The 24,593-nt window shown below is 30.5% G+C and overlaps 1 protein-coding gene across 1 annotated transcript in view; it reads left to right on the forward strand.

The window, feature by feature from the left end:
- Positions 1-24,593, forward strand: part of LOC118189848 (tRNA (32-2'-O)-methyltransferase regulator THADA-like) — a 119,256-nt gene that overhangs the window by 77,837 nt on the left and 16,826 nt on the right. Inside the window, exons 27-34 of the mRNA XM_035360529.2 lie at positions 2,399-2,521; positions 3,434-3,630; positions 11,403-11,682; positions 13,159-13,265; positions 14,172-14,251; positions 14,689-15,194; positions 20,745-20,831; positions 20,985-21,025. Of these exons, the coding sequence (XP_035216420.1) occupies positions 2,399-2,521; positions 3,434-3,630; positions 11,403-11,682; positions 13,159-13,265; positions 14,172-14,251; positions 14,689-15,194; positions 20,745-20,831; positions 20,985-21,025 (1,421 nt within the window). The remainder of the gene's footprint in view (positions 1-2,398; positions 2,522-3,433; positions 3,631-11,402; positions 11,683-13,158; positions 13,266-14,171; positions 14,252-14,688; positions 15,195-20,744; positions 20,832-20,984; positions 21,026-24,593) is intronic.

Below are 24,593 nucleotides of genomic sequence, written 5' to 3' on the forward strand. Positions count from 1 at the left end.
GAAGCAGAGACTAGTTGGAACCTTGACTTATTTATTGAAACAAATAAGCAAGAAGATGCTAAAGTGAAGGAAATTGATGTAAGTAAATTGACATAAAATGTCTGGACCTGGGTTTGAATCGAGGCAAACGGGCTGGCTGCATGGGTGTTTTCGGGGTTTTCCCCATGTGTAATGTATACCAGCCAGTTTTCCTTAGAAAGTCCTATCTTAGGCAGATAGCCCTAACAAGCTTTGCCATAATAAACTAAACCAAACCAAACCTAAAATGTCTGGAGAGTTTCCAAATTAAAAAAAAAATGCATAAATATTTTCCTGTACAAAATATAAATGTTTTGTAGCTTTTAATGTATTTAAATGTTTGTACGAGTATCAATTTACAATCAACTGGCCAATTAATCAATTATAACTACTGTGAAATGTTCTTAGTGCTTTTTTAAGGGATATATTTTAGGAACAAAAATAAATCATAATTGTAACTGTGTAAATCTCTTATGATCAAGGATATTTAATACTAAGGATTCGTAATTTAATTATTTATGACTAACTTCTTACCTTTAATTATTTATAACTAACTTCTTACCTTAAAGTTATCTCTCTATGTTAAAGTGAGTTATTTTCTTTCTTTAATCCTTACTGTGGATGTAAGATACAACACAAAAATGTAAAAATTAATATAAAACTTTATTCCTTATAACTAATGATACTTGGAAGTAATACAAAACAATCTATCACTTCTGGTACTTCAACAGCTTATTTGAACTTTGTTTTAAATACTCTATACTATTAACTGGGTTAGAACTCCAGCAGACCTGCACAAAGCAATGACACTAACTGAGTCAGACAAAGCACAGCTAAATTTCAACACTTATCAACCGTATCAGCGTCAGGCATACTTGTCTTTTCTGAACAGTGGCTCTCTAAGCAAGCAGCCAGAGGCAGCAGCTAAACTTCTGCTATGAGTTATGTTAATTCTTATTTTTCCTTTCAATGTAACTTATCTCAGACATAAATTTGCATAAATCTTTGGCCTGAGCAAGTGTCTGACAAAATGAGGCATAAAAGAAAGAATAAGTATAAAGCTAGCTGTTAGTACAATTTAAATAAAAAATCACTAATCTTCTTTAAAATATGTGTGACTGTTATAAATGCAAAATATAAATCTTTAAAAAAATTTTTATAATTTAATGCTAATTACTTGAAAAAATTATGAAATTAATTTTATTCTTGATTTTGTTTTATTATTAATTTGGATATTAGAATAAGTTTAATAACAATGCATTCCATTTGCAGATTTACTTTATTCTTAAAAATTACAAAAGTGAAGTGTAGGTGCAGATAATTGCTTTAGTTTATTCACTTCCTATTAGCAGAACGTCCTCAGTCTTTTTTAAAAGTACTTAATTTCCACATGCAGAAATGTGTACAAACCCTGTATTTGTAGGTTACTGTAATATTTTGTATATTGGATAAACATTGGAAAAGAAACATAAAATATTATAGGGACTGAAATATTAAGAATAAACTCTTATTTTATAATTTGTTGGAAAATGTATGGTATAGCAGAAGAGTGCATTTAACGTTTATATAAGTTTATGTAGAGATATGTATGACTCAATTAAATAATCACTGAAAAAGCTAAGTAAAGTGATTGTAATTTCAGCAGATTATTTACAGACGTTAATTTCTATATCAGGAATAATAAATTAGCAATGATGTGGAATGAATAGTTTTTGAATATAAAAGTAAATGAAAGCAAATATAACCCGAATAATCATTCACAGTTCAGTAACATTTTTATGACTTCTTTTAAGCAAGAAATCCAGTAAAATTTCTTCTAAAAATTTAAATAGAAGCATCTTCCTCCTCTTAAAGATTCTGTACTGAAGTACATAATATGTGATTTAGAGACTTTTTTTTATTAATTACAGAAATAATGCAAATGTTCATAATCATTATATGATATATAATAAATTAAATACATTTTAAATTAAATGAAATAGTGATTTTAATTATTAAGACGCTTATTGCTTTCAAATTGATCAGCTTGTTAAGCAAATATAATTTGAAAGATAAAAATTTTACATTGCACCAAATGGCAACATTCTGGAAACTGGTTGCTTGTCAGGCCATGTGAATGGTAAAGGCTATGGCCCTTGCAATAGCAATACTTACTACTTGTGTGTATGCCCATATTATCAGCAATGACATATTTTGCTACTTTTGTCAAGTCATAGTAGCACAATGTAACATACTTGTAATGTAAGTAGTGATTCAAAAAAAGGATTCCACTAAAGATGTTAAGTCAAAATATAAATTGTATCATTTGCAGTTCTGTTATTGAGTGTAACTTATACTACATTTGTATACTCATTGATGAACTAATGTATTTAAATTGTAGGTTCATGCTTTAAACATATTAAGAGCTTTGTTTCGAGATGCAAATCTTGGAGAAGTGGTAATGCCTTTTGTATCTCAAGGATTGAAAATATCTGTTTTAGGTTTCAAGTCTCCTCTTTGGGCAGTGAGTAGTTAATCTTTCTTTTCAACTAAACAATATTTTTAAAAATGCTTTGTTATTTTGCAGATCTATTTCTTTATTGTTTACATTCATATTCTCTGAGAGAATTTTTCTTGTTCAAATATTAAATGCTTTCTCTTTAAAATATTTATGAATAAAAATGGAAATGCAATTTTTTATTTAAATTTTTCATGTATAGCTTTCAAATGAAAGTATATTATCATATTCAACAATGTAATTATCCTCATATTTCTTATTGATTCTTGAAATTTAATATATGAATTAATGTTCTGTGTGAATGCTAGTTTGTTAAGTTATATTGTATTTGAATTATATTAGAAAGAATTCTGCATGAAAAATTCCTGATTTTGTAAAATAAGAAGTATTCCTTAGTGAAGTTTTTCTTTTTGACCCTGTAATAATCTCTGTAATGTAAACATAAATTCTCTGTTCAGAAGTATTTGTTTTTGTAAAATAATGCGGTTATGTGTAATGTAATGAAGTCATAAAATGACATCACAGTAAGTGTTTCTGAGTAATTAGTTCAAAATTATTGCTTTTATGTGTGGCATTCAGGCTGATTATGCAGGAAAGGAGACTGATAATTTTTACATCAGGAAGAAGTTTGCAGTTTTTCTACATATGTAAAAATTTCAAAAAATAAATCATGTAGTCAGAAAGTAAGTATTGGGGTTTTATTCTTCTAATTGAAACAATACTTTTAGGTAAAATTTTTGAAGGGAAATTGATAATTTATTTTAAAGGTCTCATAATATATAGAAGCAGTTACTTGTTAAATTACATGATTAGAATAATTCTGAATTTATGAATAAGCATTTTAAATATATATGCATGTAATTTTATACAGTATTCAGTAACTACTAAAGTACTTACTTATAAGTGTCTTTTTTATAGGTACGGAATTCCTCAACTTTACTGTTTAGTGCATTAATGATTAGAATATTTGGTGTTAACCGATCCCATGATGAGGCTGGGAAGAAAAACAGATTAACTGGGAAAGCATTCTTTTCAAATTATAAAGATATGTATTTTTTCCTGCATGATGAATTGGAGCAGTGTGTGCTCTCATTTAATCAGAGTAACACAAGAAGGTAAGAGTTAATGGATTATTACACTATTAAAATATATAATGCCAAAAATTAATTACAGTGAATTTATTTAAATGTCACAAAAAATTAATAAATACTTAAAAAGCTTTTGAGCTCTCAAAGCAGTAGTAATAGTGTAAAACTATTTCTCTTGATATTATTATTTTATTCAGTTCATGGTAATTTTTTATTTGCCTTTACAGAGTCGGAACAAGGGCAAGATAATTGAGGCACTTGCCTGAGTTGAACAACTAGAAGGGGTGGCAAATTAACTATAAAAATTTAGAAGTTCATTGTAAAGAAGAAATTATGATTATTAAGTTTCAATTTTTGAACATATCAAGATGCATCAAAAGAAGTTTGTCATAATTAACACAATTAAATCAAGAGAAGAATTAATCACATTAATTTATTTTGAAATGTGCTGAGGTTTCACAATATTATATATATTATTTTCTAACATTAAAATTTATTGTTGGAATTAAACTACTGCAGTTCATTTGCACTTGTTGAATGCAAAAGACTAAACTTGCTTAAAAATCACCTTACTGCCAGCATTAGTAATACTGCACTACCTCCCTGTAGTTTCAAATATAGTTTTTATTGATCTTATATTGCTATAACAAGCTCTCCAAAGTCCTGTAACCGACTATGGATGGCAACTCAATTGCCTACAGTTTACCCACAAGGAATGCATAGAAAAAGAATATTTGAAAATGCAATGTAGCTGTAAATTTGGCTACCAAACAAAATGGTTAGTTCGAGAGTTTGTTTTGTTGCACCAGCACTGTGAGCTTGATAATTACATATCTGGAGCAGTTACACATGTTGCTGGACAGATTTTTTAAAGAATGGGCTCGTTATTCAAATTTCTCACTTTTTGTCAAGAATGGAATCTAAACTTATAAGGTAAACCATGAATTCTCTTTATGTGTTGTTCAGTCATTTGTAATAAAATAATAGATCGAGTTGTTTAATATGAAGGAACTATAAAAAAAAGAGGTTAGAATTTTAAGTTTTTGTGGAATGTATGAAAAATCATTCTGGCTAATTCTAATATGACTGATATCGATATAAAAGAACATGTTTTAAAAAGTTAAATTTCATTCTATTATTTATAAGATAACTGATAGAAAGAATGTATTTATTGAAAGTTAGGTTGTTAATTAGAGCAGGGGTGGCAAATCTGTTTACTGCTGTGAAAAAAATTAGTCATGAATACATTGAAGCCCCTTGAGCTATCTGTTGAGGTGAGATAAAATTGAAGAGAAAGTATGAAGTGTTATTAAATCTTGTTAATTTTACAATTTTGATTAAATCTTGTTAATTTTAAAATTTTGATTAAATCTTGTTAAGTTTTGATTATATTGTGAAAAAATGATCAGAACCTCAATCTATAAAAGTATTATCTGACAGCTGTTGTCCTGGCCATCTTTAAATTAGATGTTATATAAAGTTGTGCTGAAACTAATAAACCTTTCTTACAATAAATATTCATTTCACTGATAAAAGGTTGTAAATATTAACTACTATTTTTTTTTGATTAATTGTTTATAATGAAGCATGTGGGGCTAGTTACTTTAGGAGGGATACTTTTATGAAGGATGTTCTGTTGACGTTATATATTGGGAAAAAATCTGGGAATTATATTCTGCCAATCCAATTGTCATGAGCCATAACAAGAAACATTATCAGTGTTACCTGTTCAGCTAATTGTGGACACGAATACTAATGAAAAAGCAAGAACTTATTATTGTGTAGCAGTTGCTGAAAAGGATTTTTGTTATCAGGAATATCTCTTAAAATGAAAGCTTAATATATTGAAAGGGATTATTTGCTGATCTGTAATAAAGGTGAATTAAAGAAAAACGAAGATGATGTAGAATTCATTGCACTTAACAGAATTCAAATCAGAGATCAAACCATGTTCGAGTGTCGTTCAGAAAATCAAATGCTTTTATCATGAAAAATCATGCTTACTTTGCATGTGTTTATTCATACCTTTCAGAAATCAAATGGTTTTAACCATGAAAATCATAATCATTTTGCATTAATGTTATAATCTACATAAAATTATTACTATAAATTAAGAGTTGTTATGGATTTTGAGGCATTAATAAACCACAGCTAGTATTGATGCATGAGATATAATTTGCTATAGGTAGCATGGCCAAACAATTTTTTTTATACAAAAATGAATGTACGAGAGTTGTGTATTAGCCACTTTTAAATTAAGGGTATTATTCTTATGTCTTAAGTTAGTGTTCTTGTTTTCAAAGTAATTATTGCCAATAATTCATTTAATAGAGATATTTTATATGTTCAGAAAAATTTTACCATTATTGAAATGACAGTTTTTCATAGTGAAAAAATTAAAGAAATACTATATGTTTTAATCTCAGAATTGAAATCATGATATGAAAAATTAATTTAATTAGATTTAGATAATTTAAAGACAGCAACTTATGTATTTAACTCTTAACTATCCAGATAATATAAATACAGTAGAAGTCCAGAAATTCGCAAAGCTTGGGACCAGAGGTTTTACGGATTTTAGGATTTTGCGGATTTCAGGACAGAAAAGATAAATCATAATATTCAGACTAAAAGTGCAAAATAAATAAGGCATATTAGATGCATTTAATTAAATTATTATATATATTACAATAATTTATTATATGCATTAAATTATTATTATATATATAAATTGATTATATTATTCATTTACATTAGACTCCTCTATTTTTAAATCAGCACAGCTTCTCTTTTTTAAAACAGCATGATTCTGCTTTCCCTTTTCTCTCAGGAGCGGTCCTGAAATTGGTACCCCATCACTCTGCCGCTGCCAAAATCACTCGAAGACAGCATCAAGGTTTTTTTGATTTTCCCTCATGCAAAGATTTCTGGTTTCAGATTCCAGTGTTAGAATCACTGTTGCTCTAAAATTTTAACAGCTTGTCTTTATTTTTCCATATATCATACATAGTCTGTGTCGCAATTCTATACAATTCTGCTATAAACCGAGGAGAAGCACCTGCCTCTATCTTTTGCAGAATTTCCACTTTTTGCATCACTGTCAATGCCACGTGTTTATGTTTTTCAACGTTTCAAGCAGTAAAACCACAAGTGCATTTCTTATCTTTCAATGTATTAAAAAGCGCTGAAATTAAAAATATTCATAATTTATCCACAAAATATCTGGATTAAAAAAAAAGACAGCACTAAGCAATCTCATGAAATAACAGCTCAGAAAATACAAGAATGTGAAACGTGAACTTGAAAGAAGAGTTGAGCAAATCGTCTGCTTATTTACCTCGATGCAGATTGGAGAGGAAAAAAACTTCTATCATGATGTCAATAATTTGATATTTCTGTTATGACTCATTATTATTCAGTAATTATGATGTCATTATTCGGTAAGTATTTTTTCTTCGATATTTCGTACTCCATGTTGCGATTTCCAGAACCTATAAACTTATAAACTGAATGTTTATGTTTTGAGAGGCAACGCGGATTTCAGGAGTTGGCGGATTTGGGGTCGGTGGATTTTCGGTATTTGACTGTACTATAGAAATTCAGTCAGAAATATCTAGTATTAAAAACCAAACTATTTTACTGTTTTCAGATACTAAAACAACATGTTTAAAAGCTTAGAACATTTAAAATAATTCACAACTATGGTTTACTTCAATGGTATCTGAACATGAAAGCAGCATTAAAAATATTTTTAATGTTGCTTACAGGGAAAGATGTTTCATTGCACTTAAAATAACAGTAATTAAAAAAATTACATAAGAGCAAGAAGATCAAGAATATTCAAGATTTCATCAAGAAAACTTCCGGACATAGACCATTTAAAAAAACTGCTAATGATTTTACTTCATTAAAAGGAATAAAAGTTAAATTATAAAAAAGTTTAAAATTAATGCAACTTTTTTTGGCATTAATTGTGTTGCTGTCTATATTATTATATTATTTCAATATTATTTGCAATTCAGTAAAAATATATGTTTTAACTTTCTCATTTAAAAAGTCTTGAATGTATAATTTTTCTGAACAGTACGAAATCCGAGATCCGGACTCGTCAGGACTTCGGTGATCCCGGATTTGGTATTTTTCTGGATAGTAGATCATTTTAAATCTACTAAGATGGCATAATAATAATAATAATAATCAAATAAAAAATAAATAAATGAAATAAAAATCTGAATGGTTTCAGATTTTAAATTACATCCAAAGGGGCTTTTTTTTTTTTTCAACATTTTGTGTGTTACCCTTATTTATTAAATACCATGTTTTTCGCACTTAAACCATAAAATTCAATTCAAGAGCAATATCGCAAAATAATTTTAAACTGATCATATCTTTAGAATTTTTTATACGCAGTTTCACGTGCTGGAGATAAAAATGTTTTTTCTGTACAACGTTGCTATCGCTCGCTTTGAAATCCTTGAGTTTGTTAATCAGAAATTTGTTAAAGTTTTACAAGATATGAAATTGATAACAAAACAAATTAAAATTTCAAATTTGGGCTTCCAAATGCCCATATTTGCAGTAGGATTACGTCATTCGAAATTTAATGGCTCTAGGTAACATTGTTTTATCACAATGCGAGAGACATACATGCTTTTATGCAGATTCCTCATAATTTAATTTCTTCAAATATAATACAGGGCGATAATATTTGGTGGCAGCAATTTGAAAATTGATAGAGCCTTTTAAGTATTTCAACACAAAATGCCAAAACGAAAATGATTGTCCCTCAGGGACAAAGCCCCTTTGGACTAAAAAAGGAGCTTAATATTTATGTGTTTACTTTATTAAACATTTCTTTCAATTTAAGTTGTTTAAGTCCCTTTGTTTTTTGTGCTAACACTTTCTCTTTAATTTTATGGATGTATAATTTCTTGTTCAGTTACTAATTGTTCAGGTCCTTGAATTGTTCTGTCAAGAATTCTGCCTAACTTGTCAATCAAATTTTTTTTTCTCAGTAACCTCTTTGCCACTTTCTTCACTATTTGTAGCAATATTTTCTGAGTAGAATGTTTCGGTTTGAGATGTATGCCGAGCAGATACGTTGCTACGGAGTTAAATTATTGATCACAGAAATTTATGCAAAAATGATTATTTCTTCATAATGAGTCATTCTGTTTAGTGACAAAGTGAGATTAAGAATTGGGACCCTCCACATGTTTTATTAAGAGGAAGAAAGAATCAAATGCACATACATAAGGCATTCCCCCCAAAAAAAAAATCCTTAAAAAAAATTGGGTGGTGGTGGCTTTGAGGTCCGGATGTTGTCTCCATGAGAGGTTCTACTGTAGTAGATCTATTCAGATTTATAAAAAAGTTCTTGACCTAGCTCTCTCAACAAAGAAGCTGTGCTGTGTAGTCGGTAAGGAAAATGACCGACACCGACTCTTGGAATTTTAAAAACTCCGACTCTGACTCCCTCATATATATGTAAACATGGGTTACAGCTTATTTTTTTAATATAAAAGAAGTAATAGATGCTACAGAAAAAATTGATGTATAGTAAATTATTTTATTAATTAGCATTTATTGTGAAATGGAAAAACTGGCATTAGTAATTTCTAAGAAATAGTATAACTTCAAGATCTTCTTTGTTAGAGGACCATACGTTCAATTTGATAAACTTCAGAACTGAGAACAGTCTTTCCACGCTAACTTGAGTAGGAGGAAGAGCTGTTACTGTACTATAAAAACTTCCTTTAACTTTTTATAAGTTCTAAGTAATTTTATAAGTTCTAAATAATTTTTATAAGTTCTAAAAGAGGTGTCTTGCAAGAGCAATCATATTTCTCTATTTCTTCTCAATTTCAATTTCTTTCTCTTCTGCCATGTATAAATCTTGTTTGTATTTTTTCATTTTTATATCTAAAGGCTCTTGATTCTTTATTTTCCTTACCCTCAATATTATCCAAATATTTCTCAAAATATAATTCCTAAGTGGAAGAAGGATGATAGAGACTCAATTGCAATGTCTGCAGTTTGACTGCCCTGATTTGAATAATCCAGTTGTTCTGAGAATAATTTCATTTTTAATGAAAGTTCACAGGTGGCTTTCTTTGCATTTTTTAATTTGTTCATCATCCAACAAAATTCGGCGTTTTGGATCTACTGAACCCAGCAAGATCTTATTGTCTAGCAAACTAGTTTCTCTTTTCTTCATTGAAGAAAGGATTCCTTCTGCAATTAACCCTCCATTTCAAAAAGAAAAAAACATCACATTCTTCCATTCTCGCCTCCTGTTAATTCTTCAAATGATCATTCCACAGTCTTCCCGTTAGTGAAACATTAGGGTTATCTACATCTTATAACATTCTCGCCTCCTGTTACTTCTTCAGATTGTAGCTTTCTTGTGGCTATATACAGTGTTGAAAGAAGATTTTCCAATTCTGCAAGATCATTCCACAGTCTTTCTGTTAGTGAAACATTAGGGTTATTTACATCTTCTGAAAAAGTTCTTAATTCTAACAACCACCATATCATCAAACATGTACTTCTTCATCACGTTGCTCGATCAATAATAGCTCCTTTTTCTGCTTGCTTCCTAAAAATGGCATCAATTTTGAGAGTTCTTGCTGCTGTTGCTGCTTACCTAAATTTAACAATGAGATTTGTAACTAAATGAATCAGTTTAATCAATAATGGCGAATATCACGTCCATCCTGCTCCCTTATATTTATTTATTAATATGTCAATAAAATAGAAAATAACTATTTGTTAATGTATATAGTCCATAAATAAAAATATTAACTCAGTTTGTCATTAATTTTTTTTTTCCAATTCACTTTAATTTCATTTCAAATTTAAACTCTCCAGCAAAAACTGGAATTGGAGTTGACATGTTTTTAGTGACTCCAATTCCGACTCCTTTTACCCAAAAATCTACCCAACTCTGATTCCAACTCCATAGCCCTGCAAAGAAGTCATTATTTACCTCAGTTTGAATCTTTTTCACCTTGGAGAGCAATATACGTGTGTCCCTGTGTTCCCGTCGCTGCCAGAATACAACTTCAAAGTCATTTTGCATGTACAAGTCCGTAATCTTTTATGATTCAAGCTGAATCTTGATGATGGTGTAGCTGCATGTTCACCTTTGCAAAAGGAGGAAGTCAACAGGAACTAAATCTGGTGAGAAGAGCAGGTGCATAAGCAATAAAATGTTGTGGCTGGCAAAAAAAAAAAAAAAAAAAAAAAAAAAAATATGAATTAGGACCACTTTGATATGGTCCATTACTGGCATGGAGAATCTATTTGCACATGCCACATCTTTAAGCTGTTAATATGATTTTCATACGAGTGTCATGGATCATCCTCTAATATTTGGCATGCAGAAGTTCTCAAATTCATTCCTCATTTTTTTCTAATATGATGTTCCTAGAATGTCTTCCATATTACTCATTGTCTTCAAGGGATGTTCTTTTACCTTTCTATGATGCAAATGCAGACTACCACACATTCATAATCCCAAAATCACCACTATAATAATTTCCAGTGCTAACAAACAGTGTTTCTTGGCATATCAGTTTACCAAGATTTAAGGTTATTGTGGCTAATACCACCCTGATCTGTCATTTGTTCGCATACTAATCTGGGAAATTTTTAATATAGCCATATATATTTTGTAGATATTTAAACTATATTTAGAAGTCTAATAAAGTCAGTGCCAGAGTATTGCTGTTGTGATTGTTGTACTTATTATTGTTATAGTTATGCAGTTTTTCATAAAATTTTTTTTCTTTATTTAGTATCTCTACTGAGCCCACTATGTATCCAATTCTTCTGATACTCGGAAGACTTTACCCAGCTGCTGGAGAATCTGATCCACGTTTAGCATCTTTCATTCCTCTTCTCTGTAAATGTGCTTGTAGTCCTGTGTGGAAGACTAGAATTTTGTCAGCAAAAGCTTTAGTTCCTCTGATTTCAATTGAAAATGTAACTGCTACTCTCCAATCTCTGTTTTGTTCTATACCCTCTGATGCAGAAATAAATTTTAGCAACAATATGATTCATGGATTATTACTGCAAGTACGTAAAGATTGTTTAATTTTGATGAAATTTAAATGTTTTCTTTTAAAAGCTATTTTAATCAATTTATTTCAAGCATTGCATTAATATCACATATTAACATAGTCATTGAAAAAATTTTAAAGCTTAATGAAACCACCCTATGCATATTTCTTAGTATTAAAAACGTTTTGCATATGTATGCATTATATATTAAATACACATGTATAAAAATGTGTATTCAGTGAAGATTTGGTAAAATTTTTTTTCTGCCAATGGCAGTCACTTGCCTATAACAGCATTGGCCACTACTAAGCCTAGAAGTGTTGGCCATTTTATTGTAAAGGCACCTAATATGCGGCCACTGCTACCTTTTAGGAAGGGAATGAAGGGGCAGATAATTTTATATTCATGCCTTCTCTGGGCTTTGAACCTGAGCCCTTCGGTATCACAGGTCAGGCTTCCCTAACCACTAAACTGTCTGGGTGGCTTGGTGAGAAATGTACCAGCTCTAAAAGAATGAATGGGTTTTAGGTGTTATTGTAATTAAAATAAATTGCTTAATTCAAAATAATGGGCCTTTCATATATAGTGTATTATTATTATTATTGTTATATAGGTTCTACATCACAAAGTGCTTTGAGAATAGATTTATAAAAATTTCAGTCTCATGGTAACCATTTTATACATGCTAATATTCACTCTTTACTCTCTTGCCGTATATCATATTTTGCAGGAGTCTATATATAGTTTTCCATTCAACTGGATCCTCAGTTTAAAGTGGGATTTTTTATGTAACTATCTATTTTAGCAATAATAGCAGCATGATTATCGAAATGGTAGCATTCATATTAATATTTAATTGGTGTATTCAGATCTGGGAAAAGAGAGCTTCAGGAACATGCTATATATTGAATTATTTTCCCTTTTTTGGCTATGTTATATAATCTTATTAGACTAATGTATATAATCGCTATTAAATGGACTTTGATATTTTTTTAAACTAAACCCAGTGGCGTAACAGCCCTAATGGGCCAAGGCCTGCAGTGCCCGAAATCTGCTTTTTTGACCTTGGGCCCTGGGGTGTGTAAGCATATGCCCTGACCAAGTGGTCAGCTTGTCACAGGACCCCCAGTGTTTAGTCCCCAAGCAAACTTGGTATTCATTTTATTGAGCTAAGGGATGAAAGGCTGAGTCGACCTTGCCCAGCCTGAGAATCGAACCCCGGACCCGTGTTGCTGCTTTGCGATGCACTATCCGCCACCAGGCCTTTAATATTTTTTAATTACTGATAATTTTGAAAATAAACGAGCATGCATTTTATTATATGAACACTGACTGAACAACTGATTATTTGTGTATTTGCATAATTCTGTAATTTTTGTTTCTTTGATATTTTATTTGCGTAATTCTGCAAATTCAAATATGCTTAGTTCCACATTATTATTTGAATAACTTATGCTGTTCTTTTCCATAATTTGCTGTCTGTCTTTGCAGATTTTATATATATTGAAAGAATGTTTAAATATTCCATCTTTTCAAAGGAAAGGTTTGGAATGCAATTTGCAGTTGTGGATTTCATCACATTTTGATGTAATGCTGAGGTAAATATTTTCATGTACATATTTAATTTTGAAGTAAATGTATTCATGTGGCAAGAATAAAATTCTTGTAATCATATCATGGTAATGAGATTGGATTCATCCATGGGTTAAGAATGCTGGGAGCTTGATTCCAGGTGAATAGGCTGGCACATAACTGGTTTTGATGGTTTTCTGTATGCGTAATGTGAGTATGAGCCAGTTTTCATTAGAAATTTCTCCATGAAGGTATCTCTTCCCCGCAGGTTGGTATGTGTTTTAGCCTAATGTGCTTTTGCCATATCCAAGCAACATAAGTTGATAAGATTGTAAAAAGTTTCTCTCAGTACATTCTATGAAATCAATTTAATAATACTTTTATGACTTGTTATTTTAAATAAACATTACAGTTGGGACTTTAAAAGGTTAAACTTATTTAAGGGATATCAGTTACAGAATGATGCAATTATTTGAGGTATTGTGTCATCTTTTTTATTTCATGATTACCAATGACTTCATTGCTGTTTTGTAACAGAATTTAATAATAGTATATGAGCAAAGGAGATTGTATCAAAGTATGATAGAATTTTAGGTCATACATAGAGCAAGTAAATAACATGCTATCTAAGCATGTGTGATAGATTTTGTTAAATCTACATTTTTGTAAACACGTTGGTAATTTTATTAAGTGCAGGCTCTAATTATATGATGACTTATAATCAGCTCAGCATGTCTATAAGAGAAATGATCTCAGAAATCAGAAACTGTATTTTCATTATGATCACTGGCTTATATTTTCATTGTTATACATTATGCATTATGCTTTTACATATGTTTTTTTTTTTTTTTTTTTTTTTTGCAATTACAATTACATTTGTGCTAGTTCATTAAGAACAACTTTTTTGATCTTTTCTTACATCTCTTTTGTAGATCAAATGCATGTTACAGCATCAGAGCTGCATTCATGGAAATTTTAATCATTGTAATGATGTTAAATATTGTGCCACTGGGTAAGTTATTTCGTGCGAAATATATTTCATATAAAATTCTCTTTATCCCTTCAAGAATCAAATTTAAAGGAACCACTTATGAGCTACTTCAATTATATGCTTGATATACCTTAATTCATAGGATATTTTACTGTTTATTTTGACAACCTATTTATCTTGAGAATGATTTACAAATTACAGAAAGATTATTTAAAGATCATTAAAGAAAGTAAGAGAGTAATATATTTCTGAAGGTTATGTTTATGAAAGGAATACATATTTTAGGAGCAAACTAAAATGTTTTCACTGTTGAGAGAGTTATGTGCTTTTATTTTAAGTACTGATTAAAAATATTAATTTTGTATATGCAAAATTGATTATGGCTGTATTATAATTCTTGCTAGTCTTTGCTAATACTTGAGAAAATAATAAAAAATATGTACTTTTCTTTTTTTTAGATTTCTATTTAATGAGAAGAGTGCTGGATGCTATATTAACAGAACTTGAAATAATTTCTATTATTCCTGACAAAGATCATTATTTAACGTTTGCTGTTGTGTATATACTATTTCAAATGATTCAGCTACAAAATATATCATCATCTAATATGCCTTTATGCACAGATACTGAACACAGAGTAACAAGTGAAATGAAATGCCAGAATGAGATTAGTGCTTCTGAGCTTTCGACTTTAATTTTAAAATTTTTAGAATGTGATGTTGAAGTTGTAAGATACACAACTATCCAGTTATTGACATGGATCTGTCAGGATGGCTGCTTTTTCCCTATGCGTGTTTTAGATTCTTCTGCTGATAATATTTTCTTAAGAGATTTATCAAACTCTGTTTCTATGTTAATAGAGAAATATAAAGTCATAGGATGTGAATCTCTTCAAAATGTTAACTATTGTGAAAGTATTACAAAAATTTTAGGAAAAGAGTCAAATTTGTCTTACATTGGAAAGGTGAGTCTTTTTGTCTCTTTGAATCTTATTTTCAAAAACAATTTGTATCATCAAATTTAAAATTGTTTGTGAATTTTCATTCAGTATTTTGTTGAAGTTGGTTTTCAAATTAAAATATATTTCATTACCATAACAGTATTAGATTTCATTGTACTTCCTGTATAGTCAGTTTGATCAGCTTGTCGAATATATGAGTGTTGTGGAGTGGCCCAGACCTGCACTTAATATTAGTGTTTTTGTGAATTATGATTAATAATCTCTACATTCATAAGAAACAGGTTCGTTTAGGTACCATGATAAAATATTTGAATACGAAAGTTGCTATTTATAATTTCTGGCCTTTTCAACAGTAAGTGTTGCTAGGTTAGATTATTTTTTCATTTAGGAGAAAATTATATAGTAGTGCAATGTAACTTTTTGTTTTAAATGCATTTGTATTTAATAAACCTTTTTAAGAAAATTCAGTAGCAATTTTTTTTTTTTAATCTGAAGAAAATACTTTTAAACAGTTTTTTGAATAATTTTGCAATTTCTTTGGGATATAGATGTACTTTAATACTGAATAGTGAATTAATGAAATTTTTCAAGTGTCTGAACATTATACCATATTTTCTACAGTATTTTGTGATAGACTGCTTTTCAAATATTATTTTAGTTCCTGTCTTATTTTAAAGTTTGTTTGTCCTTGCCAATCACCATTTAATAATCATTTGTTTGTTATTCATTTTCCCTTACTTTCTTCAGAGTCAGTTTTGCAAGCATAGTCTATTTTCTCAATCAATTATGCATGCATAATCTGTTTCATGCCTGTAGTCTATTACTTTAAAATATGAACTTCAAGGTTATTACCTGCCCTCTAATTTGCAATTATAATTTATGTCCTCATCAGTGAACAGCATTTATTTTCTCCACATCATCTGAGGCTCTAGTTAAAGTTAGCCTCTCTCTATATGTGTGCTTTTTATGAAATATAACATGCTAAATGGAAATCAAGTGTGTGTTTGTTTGGGGGGGGATTAAATGACTTAACTTTTTATCTTCAGCTGTTGTACTCATGGTTATGAGCCAAACCAGGCTGCAGAAAATAACCTTGAGGTTCCTATTTTAAATGTAACAGAGTGTAGTTTACCTCTGAGACATAATCTATATATGATTAGCCTATGTAGAAACAATTAACATGAGTGAAACATAATGAGTAAAAAAAATATAGAAAGACTTCCAAATAGCAAGCATACTAGCAAATTTATGCAAGTGTTTCCCACATGGCATGTTTCTTAATACAAAAAATGAGTAATTTCCATAGTTGGTTAGAAGATACTGTGTTAGTCTTTTTATAATTAAAAAATTATTTTTTGTTATATTTTTATTAAATTAAAAAAGATACTAATCAGACATGTAATTCATTATTCAGTTCCCTAGTGATATTTTAATAATTGATTTGAGTATAATATTTTACAAGCAATATGTAATAAACAATTATGTATTTTGCATATATATGCATGTAATAAATTATTGCAGCTTAGTTTTTTTTAAAGATTTTCAAAGATAAAATAAAATGCATACTTCATTAAACATGAATTAGTTTTGATTTTAATTAGTCTTACAGACTGTTCTGTTTAAAGTAATTACTAGAAATTTTATAAGATTTCATAAAGTAATTGAATCATTTTACAGCAAGTAAAGTTATTTGGTATGATTGTATGATTTCAGTGCATTCCAAGAAATAATTTATCTTGTTATAATGATTGAGGCCTGCAGTCATTCAGTTGTGTTCTTTGTATTTAGATTGATGTGGTATAGCTCATTATATATAAACTAAAAAACCCTGCTGTCATACGAAATGACCGTCATTCTAGATATTATAAATTATAATTAAAATGATTTGTGCAAAAGTGTCTGCTAATTCAAACTGAATTACCCAGGGCAGGCAGAGAGGACACCCCTTTGCTTACTGCCCCGAGGTGTTTCCTCCTTCTACTTGCTTAATTGTTTAGAGTGCAGTGAAGGAAACCACTGACAGTACATTTCTTAAGAGCCACCGCTAGTTCAATACATAAAGGCGATTTAAATAATAAAGTATTAATTCACATGTCAAAGATCTCTTTGTACACAGCATTTCTTGTGTAGATCTTGGCATCATTTTTAAGCTCACCTTGCAGAGAACCATCAATTATTTTTAATTTTACGTGTATTCTTTCACGAACTCTTGAACAGGCAACATAAAGTTGACCGTGTCCAAATGCAGGCTCAGGGGAAAAAAATGCCAACACACTTAAGCATTTGGCCCTGAGACTTATTGATGATCATAGCAAAGGCAAGTTTTACAGGAAATTGTCTACATCTCAATTAAATGGCAACCCTGTGCTGTCGCAACTTCACTCCATTGGCTAGTACAGTTACGCAAGCAACCAATAAACTATCGGCAACAAACAGACACTTAAGCCTCATATATATTTGGGGTGAAGTAACATCATCTCCTCCAAAACGGCTGGTTCCCGGGCTTAGCGAAGCACACTGTTGGATTCCGCAGGTCCGTGGCACACCATTTTGACCATTCACGTCTTCTTGGGACTTTAATTAGCGGAGATATTAATTAAAAACTAATTTCCTCCTACGTTTTCCCTACATTTTCCACGTTCTTTCTTGGGTGTTCCCTATTAGAGGAATTCGGCTATGTGCCAAATTCTTTTTTCTCGAATATCTACCAAACGGCGTCGAATTGAAATTCAAGACGCGTATCTTCGGATTCCAAAATATTCTCCGAATCCATCGATAGCGTTCTCATCTTCGTATGACTTTAATCAACCGAGATATTAATTAAAAACAGCGGAAATGTTCATTTCCATGCTCATTTTTCCGAGTGGCAACAATAAACTATCGGTGACACACACTTAAGCCGCTTATCTATATAAAGATTTCTAAGTAAGTAAATTTGTATTTAGTATTCAAAGTTTTTATAAATGAGATACAGAACTGTATGACTGAAATACCATATTTCCTCTTGTATTCCCCCTTTTCTTTACTAATTTTAGTGTCCTGAAATTGAGAATGGAAAATTATACAAATAATTCAATTTGAAAGGATGGGGTTACATTAAGAGCACAATAAATGAAAAATAATTATGTTTAAACTGCGGGTAATTATCAGAATATTTTTTTTTCAAAAGAAACTTATATTCTAATAAGATATCGAGAAATATAAACAACTTTGCAATTTATATTATATTAAGCAATATTAACAATATACACTACCCAACATCGAAAATATAACACCAAGAAGGAGTGGCTCGAAATTTATGCTAGTTTCACGGTAGATGCATGCCACTGAGTTATGCAAATGATGTGAAATATGCAGCTGTCCAGCATACTTTGAAAGAAGATATAAGGGAAGGAACCTGCAGAATGATTACTTTTCGTGCTATTATTTCTGCTCAGGAAATCATCATAGAAAATTTATTCTTCTCTCAGAGGACACATGTAATAGCAGAGAATGCCAAACTGTTGTCAACATAGGCAGTTCTAGGAGACAGATGATTTTACGAGGGGCAATGGTGATAGGACTGAGAAGGGAAGGTTGGTCCATATGGCAAATCTCAGCTTACACACACACCTGGATGCGTCTACAGTGCACCAGCTGTGGCAATGATATTTGGAACAAGGAAATGTGGCAAGTTCGGGCAGTGCTGGTGCAGCCAAAGTGACGTCAGCACACAGGGATTGACGGATTTGCCGATAAGCGGTGGGGCACTCTTAAGCCACTTCTAATTCCATTCTGCAGCATGTTCAAGACTCCTTGGATATTCCTATATTGACAAGAACCATTGATTGATGGATAGTGGCCTGCACTCATGGTGGCCATTAAGAAGACTGCCATTGACTCCAAATCATAGATGCCAACTTCTGCAATGATGCTGGGCTCGAGGGATGCGGAAGATGGAGTGGCACAGAGTCATGTGCTCAGATGAGTTATGTTTATGTTTCTCCAATGATAATTGCCGTATACGAGTGTGTGTCAATGTAGAGACATGTCTAATCCAGCAGGAACAGTAGAACATCCCCACCAAGTGACAATGCGGCATCATGATTTGGGGCGCAGTTGTGTATGATTCCAGGTTACTTCTAGTTTGTATTCAGGGCACCATAATGTCCAACAATACATGGATGATGTGCTGTGGCTGTTGACCCTCCCCTACCTTCAGGGAGTGCCCAATGCTCTTTATCAGCAGGACAATGCCCGACCTCACACAGGTCGCATCAGCCAACCTGCTCTGCAAAAATGTACAGATACTTCTATGCCCAGCATTCTCTCCTAATCTCTCACCAATCAAACACATTTGAATGTGAAAGAATGTCATTTGCAGACCCTGCCATTGCCGCATTCAGAAGATGAACTGTGGCAAATGGTTTACAATGAATGGAGAGCCGTTCCTCAAGACACCATCTGTAATCTCATTTACTCTGTACCTATACATCTTGCTTTGTGTATCACCATTCTATGTGGTCATACAATGTAATGAGCCAATGCTGTTCTCGCTCTGTATTATGCATATCATTTTGAAATAAAGATTGCTTATTGCTCGTTTCTGTCTCTCTCTGTTTGCCGAATTTCATCACTTTCTGACTACTCCTGACTAGTGCATAATAAGCAATATTAACATTACTTAATAAGATATCTTTATTTTTACTTTCCTGTTACTTAAATCTTGCCCATTCTTCTTGCTGTCTCTGCTACTCCTTAGGCCTCAAATTATCCGTAAATAATTAGAGAAGTTGAATGAACAATTGAATCATCCAAATCATATATTGAATGACAATTCATGTTTACGTTGCTGTGATTGGTTGATTCTTGTATTAGGTTGGCATAAAGTTTAACATTTAGAAAGAAAAGATTTGAATGATCTTCACAGGTAGTTTATGCTTTTGTTACTAAAGGTGAAAACAATCATTATGTGGACAAATCCATTTTAACACTTAGGAAAAGCAATAATTCTTAATTATTTTCTCCATATGCCATCTTTAACTTATGATCATGAAAAAGTTTGCCAACTAAAAAAAGACAACATTTTTAAAGCCCATATAGTAATTAACAACTTTATAATTAAATCTTTTTTTTTAATGCTTTAAGAAGGAGAAAATTATGTGAATATTTTTAAAATTTGCAAAACCTGGTACTAACAAGCTAGGGGATGGGGATGTGTGTTATATGCTAAATATCTTGCTAAAATGAAACATTTAAAAGTTTGTTTGCATTGATAAATGAGTACTAAAAGTATGGACTTAACAGGACAGTTATTAGGTGCTGGTAGTAATCATAAGCAAATAAGGCAAAAGTAAAAAATTAAAATTTCATTTATTTTATGTAAAAATATTGCATAGTATAAAATAAGGGAATATACTAGGTTTTGTATTTATTGCCATTATGATTTCAAACTGCTTCTTAAGCTAATTTCCGAGGATTTAATCTGTAGCTTGAAAGATTGGGATATATGATTCACTTTTCATTATTTGTAGATTTATGAACTTATGTGTGTTCACTTTTCATTATTTGTAGATTTATGAGCTTATGTGTGTAACTCCAAGTGCTGTGACTGAAGTTTGGGAATTTATTCATGGACGACATAATTCTCATCAAATAAATGTAAGATTTAGCTTTTTGTTTGACTTTTTATGTTTTTATGAGACTTATTAATTATGGTTTAGAATCATTTGTTTGAATATCATTTTTGTTAATTAGTTGTGTAATATCTGTTCTGTTTTTACATTTTATTTATTTATGTATTTTATTCTGTAGAAGTTAGAATATATCCTGTCCCATTTAAAAGCATGCAGAAGGTAAATATGCTTTTGGAATGACTTTTTTTTTTCTTTTCCTAAAGAAGAAATTTGTAATTTTTTGAATTTTTAATAAATGCAATATTAACTTTATTGTTAGATCCTGACAAGTGCATGTGTTTTTAATATTAATTTAGTTACCTAAGTCAGTTTATTATTTTTTTAAAAAAAATTCTTTTAAAAGAAACATATTAATTATTGAAGAAAAATATTTTTAAACTGAAGAGTTTTGAAACTGATTGCACTGTATAATTGTTAATTATTATATCCGCTTTAAAAATGTTTTGTCTTTTTTAGTTGGCAAACTTTTTCATAATCATAAATTAAAGATGGCACATTGATTGAAATTCTGAAACCTTTCTCATTAAAAGTATATTAGAATATATATGAACTAATTAGGAATTATTGCTGTTATTAATATTAAAACTCATTGTCATTAACTGCAATATTTAAAATTGATTTATTATTAAATAATATTATGTTAATACCAGTGAGGAGTTTCTGATATTGCTGAACAAGACAGAAACCACTATCTTTCTGGTTTGGATATATAGATATTAAAAACTATATTATGTGTGCTTTATATACGGGTTGTAAATACATTATTTCTGTTGCATTTTATGTATATTATTTATTTTATATAAGTAAAGCTTTATAGAATAGATAATTTATCATTTATTTACACTTATATGTTACTGATATTTGGTATAATTTGGTAAGTTATCATTTGGACCTGAAATCCCATATAAGTTAATGATAATTGCTTTTTTGTTTTATGTCGTTTTTAAATAGAAAAAGAAATTTCATTGAAAAGCTGTACTTTAAAATAGTAGAAACACATACCATAAAATAGCACATGTGTTAAAAAAATTGAAACAAGAAATTTGTAAATTTCTTGTGAAGGAGATTTTTTATTCTTTTTAAATTGCAGGTTGTAAATTGTGTTTTTAAATTTTAAATGTCTTCACTTTTGTGTCACTTCACTCACTCGAAAAGTAATTAACAATTTTCTTTCCTTTAAATCTGAATGTATATATATATTTCCTTCAGTGTCTTTTAAGTCAGATTGACGACAGACTGTGTAAGTCATTATTGAGAAAGAAGCCTGATAGACCTCTGATACAAAACAATAGTATTGGTAGGAAGTTCTTTTCCAAAAACCATCAGGGTGAATGAGAAATTCTGAATTTATAGTTGAAATCAGCATCACAAAATATGACACTAAGATTTCTCTCTGTGACAATCCCCATTGACCAGTATTATCAATGAGATAGGCACATTTACATATTTCAAGGGTCAGACTTTTTTATTTTCTTCAGTGCTGGCAAGAGATTGATTTGATTATTTATCTCATTTGTATTCTCACTTTTATTCTAATCTCTCTTAACCTTTTTGCGACAGCTCACCTTTGTTTAAGACGCTCGTGCGGGATGGAAGGGAATCAAAGGCAGTCACTGTACAGGATGGAGGTTTTGCATCGCTAAGCCTAATTTTATAAAAAAAGATTAGAAAAAAAAAAGTTTCGCTTCTAGCATCGTAATTTTTTGTATTCTTTTAGATTATTACGTGAGCTTTTATATATGTTAAAATTAGCACTTAATAACGTTTTTTTTCTTTATTTTATATGAAAATATACTTAAAAAAATGCTTGTCTTGTAAAACAATTTTCAGAAGCACTATTCAAATTATTCCAAAATTTTAATTGATAAAATCCATCAATAAAATTTTAAATTAATAAAACAACACAATAAAGACTAAATAAAGACATTACAGTAAGAAGTAACAAGACATAAAGACCTTACAGTAAGAAGTAACAAGACATAGAGACATTACAGTAAGAAGTAACAAAATTTAAAATGAAGACTGTGGTAAATCTCAAAGTATGGAGAAATATCACTTTCTAACTCTTAGAAAAAGTATCACTTTCTAACACTTAAGAAAATTAATCATCACTCTCATCTGCATTAATTAAATGGTTCATTGACCATACGAGGGTATTCTTCCTCTGATAAATAACGCCTTTCCGCTATAATAGACTAAAGGTGAGGCTTTCCGAAATAAAAAGAGCAGAAACGGAAAATATATCTGAAGGGCAATGCAAAACGTAACAGTACTCCACATACTAACCCTAAAAGACCGTATATAGTAAAGAAAAAATAGAATAAAAAAAATTGGATATAAATCAGACATGCATATGTTTTCATTAGCACGCAGCGATTTAAAGAGCTCTCCTCTGTTTATGTTTTCCCTCCCCTCCCCTCCCCACCCTCGCAAGAGCTGATGAGTAAAATACCAAAGTCAAGCAGAATATATCAAACTCAAGGTTAGGAATTAAAAGTGTTAATTTCAAAATTAATGGGCATAGGATGCCATCTAGTGGCCTTCAGAAAAACGTTCCAGCTTAAAATTGCACATACGCATCACCCGTCTTCTGAATGCAATCTCTAGCGATGCGTGGATGGGATGCCGGCTGTAAGAGACGTTCTTAGGGAATGAGTATATGGGACGCCCATCCTGAAGGGGTTAAGGTTGCACAGGAATTGCTTGTTTAATATTGGAAGCATATTCTAAGGCAGCGGTTCTCAACCTTTTGATTAACACATATCATCTGAACCAAAAATGAAAACTTTTAGTACCTCCACTACAATAATTTTACAATAATTATTTTTCAATTTATGAATAGAAATATTAAAATAATAACAAAAACAATAATAATCTGAAAGCTTACAGATTCTACATTACACTTAAAGGGATCTTTTTTTTTAACCTTTTGTGTGTACCTTTATTTATTAAATATAATGTTCTTTGCACTTAAACCATAAAATTCAATTTAACAGCAATATCGCAAAATAATTTTAAAACGAGCATATCTTTAGAATTTCCCATACACATTCTCGTGCGCTGGAGATAAAAATGTTTTTTTCGTACAGTTTTGCCATTGCTCTCTTTCAAATTGTTGAGCTTTTTAATAAAAACACATTAAAGTGTTACAAAATATGAAATCGATAATAAAACAAATTTCAAATTAGGGCTTCCAGATGCCCATATTCGGTGGAGGATTACTTTATTCAAAATTTGATGGCTGTAGGTGCCGTTTTTTCACTAGGTGAGAAACATTAATTCATTCATGCAGATTCTTCATTATTTAGTTTCTTTAAATATAATGCATGCCAATAATATTTGTTGGCAACAGTTTGAAAAGTGAATCGACACAAAATGCCGTTTTGAAATTAATTGCCCATCTGGGTTAACGCCTCTTGAGCTAAAAAATATTTTGCCATTTGTACAACCTATTGGCTGTTTGAATTAAATGTACACGCATGAAAATATTAGATTAAAATTGGCTACCATTTTAATTATCAAAATTAAAATAGTAATTTAATTCTAACATTTAGTGCAAAATTTGGGCCTTTTTAAGAGAAATCAATTTCTTTATGTCTGGTCTTATTTCACTTAGTTTTAAGTGTAAATTAGAATCCACATTTAATTTTGTTCTGTACATATTTTTAAAATATAACCTGGAAGAAACTCCTTGTTCACACGTGTAAGTTGTGCAAAAAGGCAATAA

Source organism: Stegodyphus dumicola, chromosome 9, assembly GCF_044657685.1.
Source record: "Stegodyphus dumicola isolate Sdum_Otavi_A_Nest chromosome 9, ASM4465768v1".
Taxonomy (NCBI): domain Eukaryota; kingdom Metazoa; phylum Arthropoda; class Arachnida; order Araneae; family Eresidae; genus Stegodyphus; species Stegodyphus dumicola.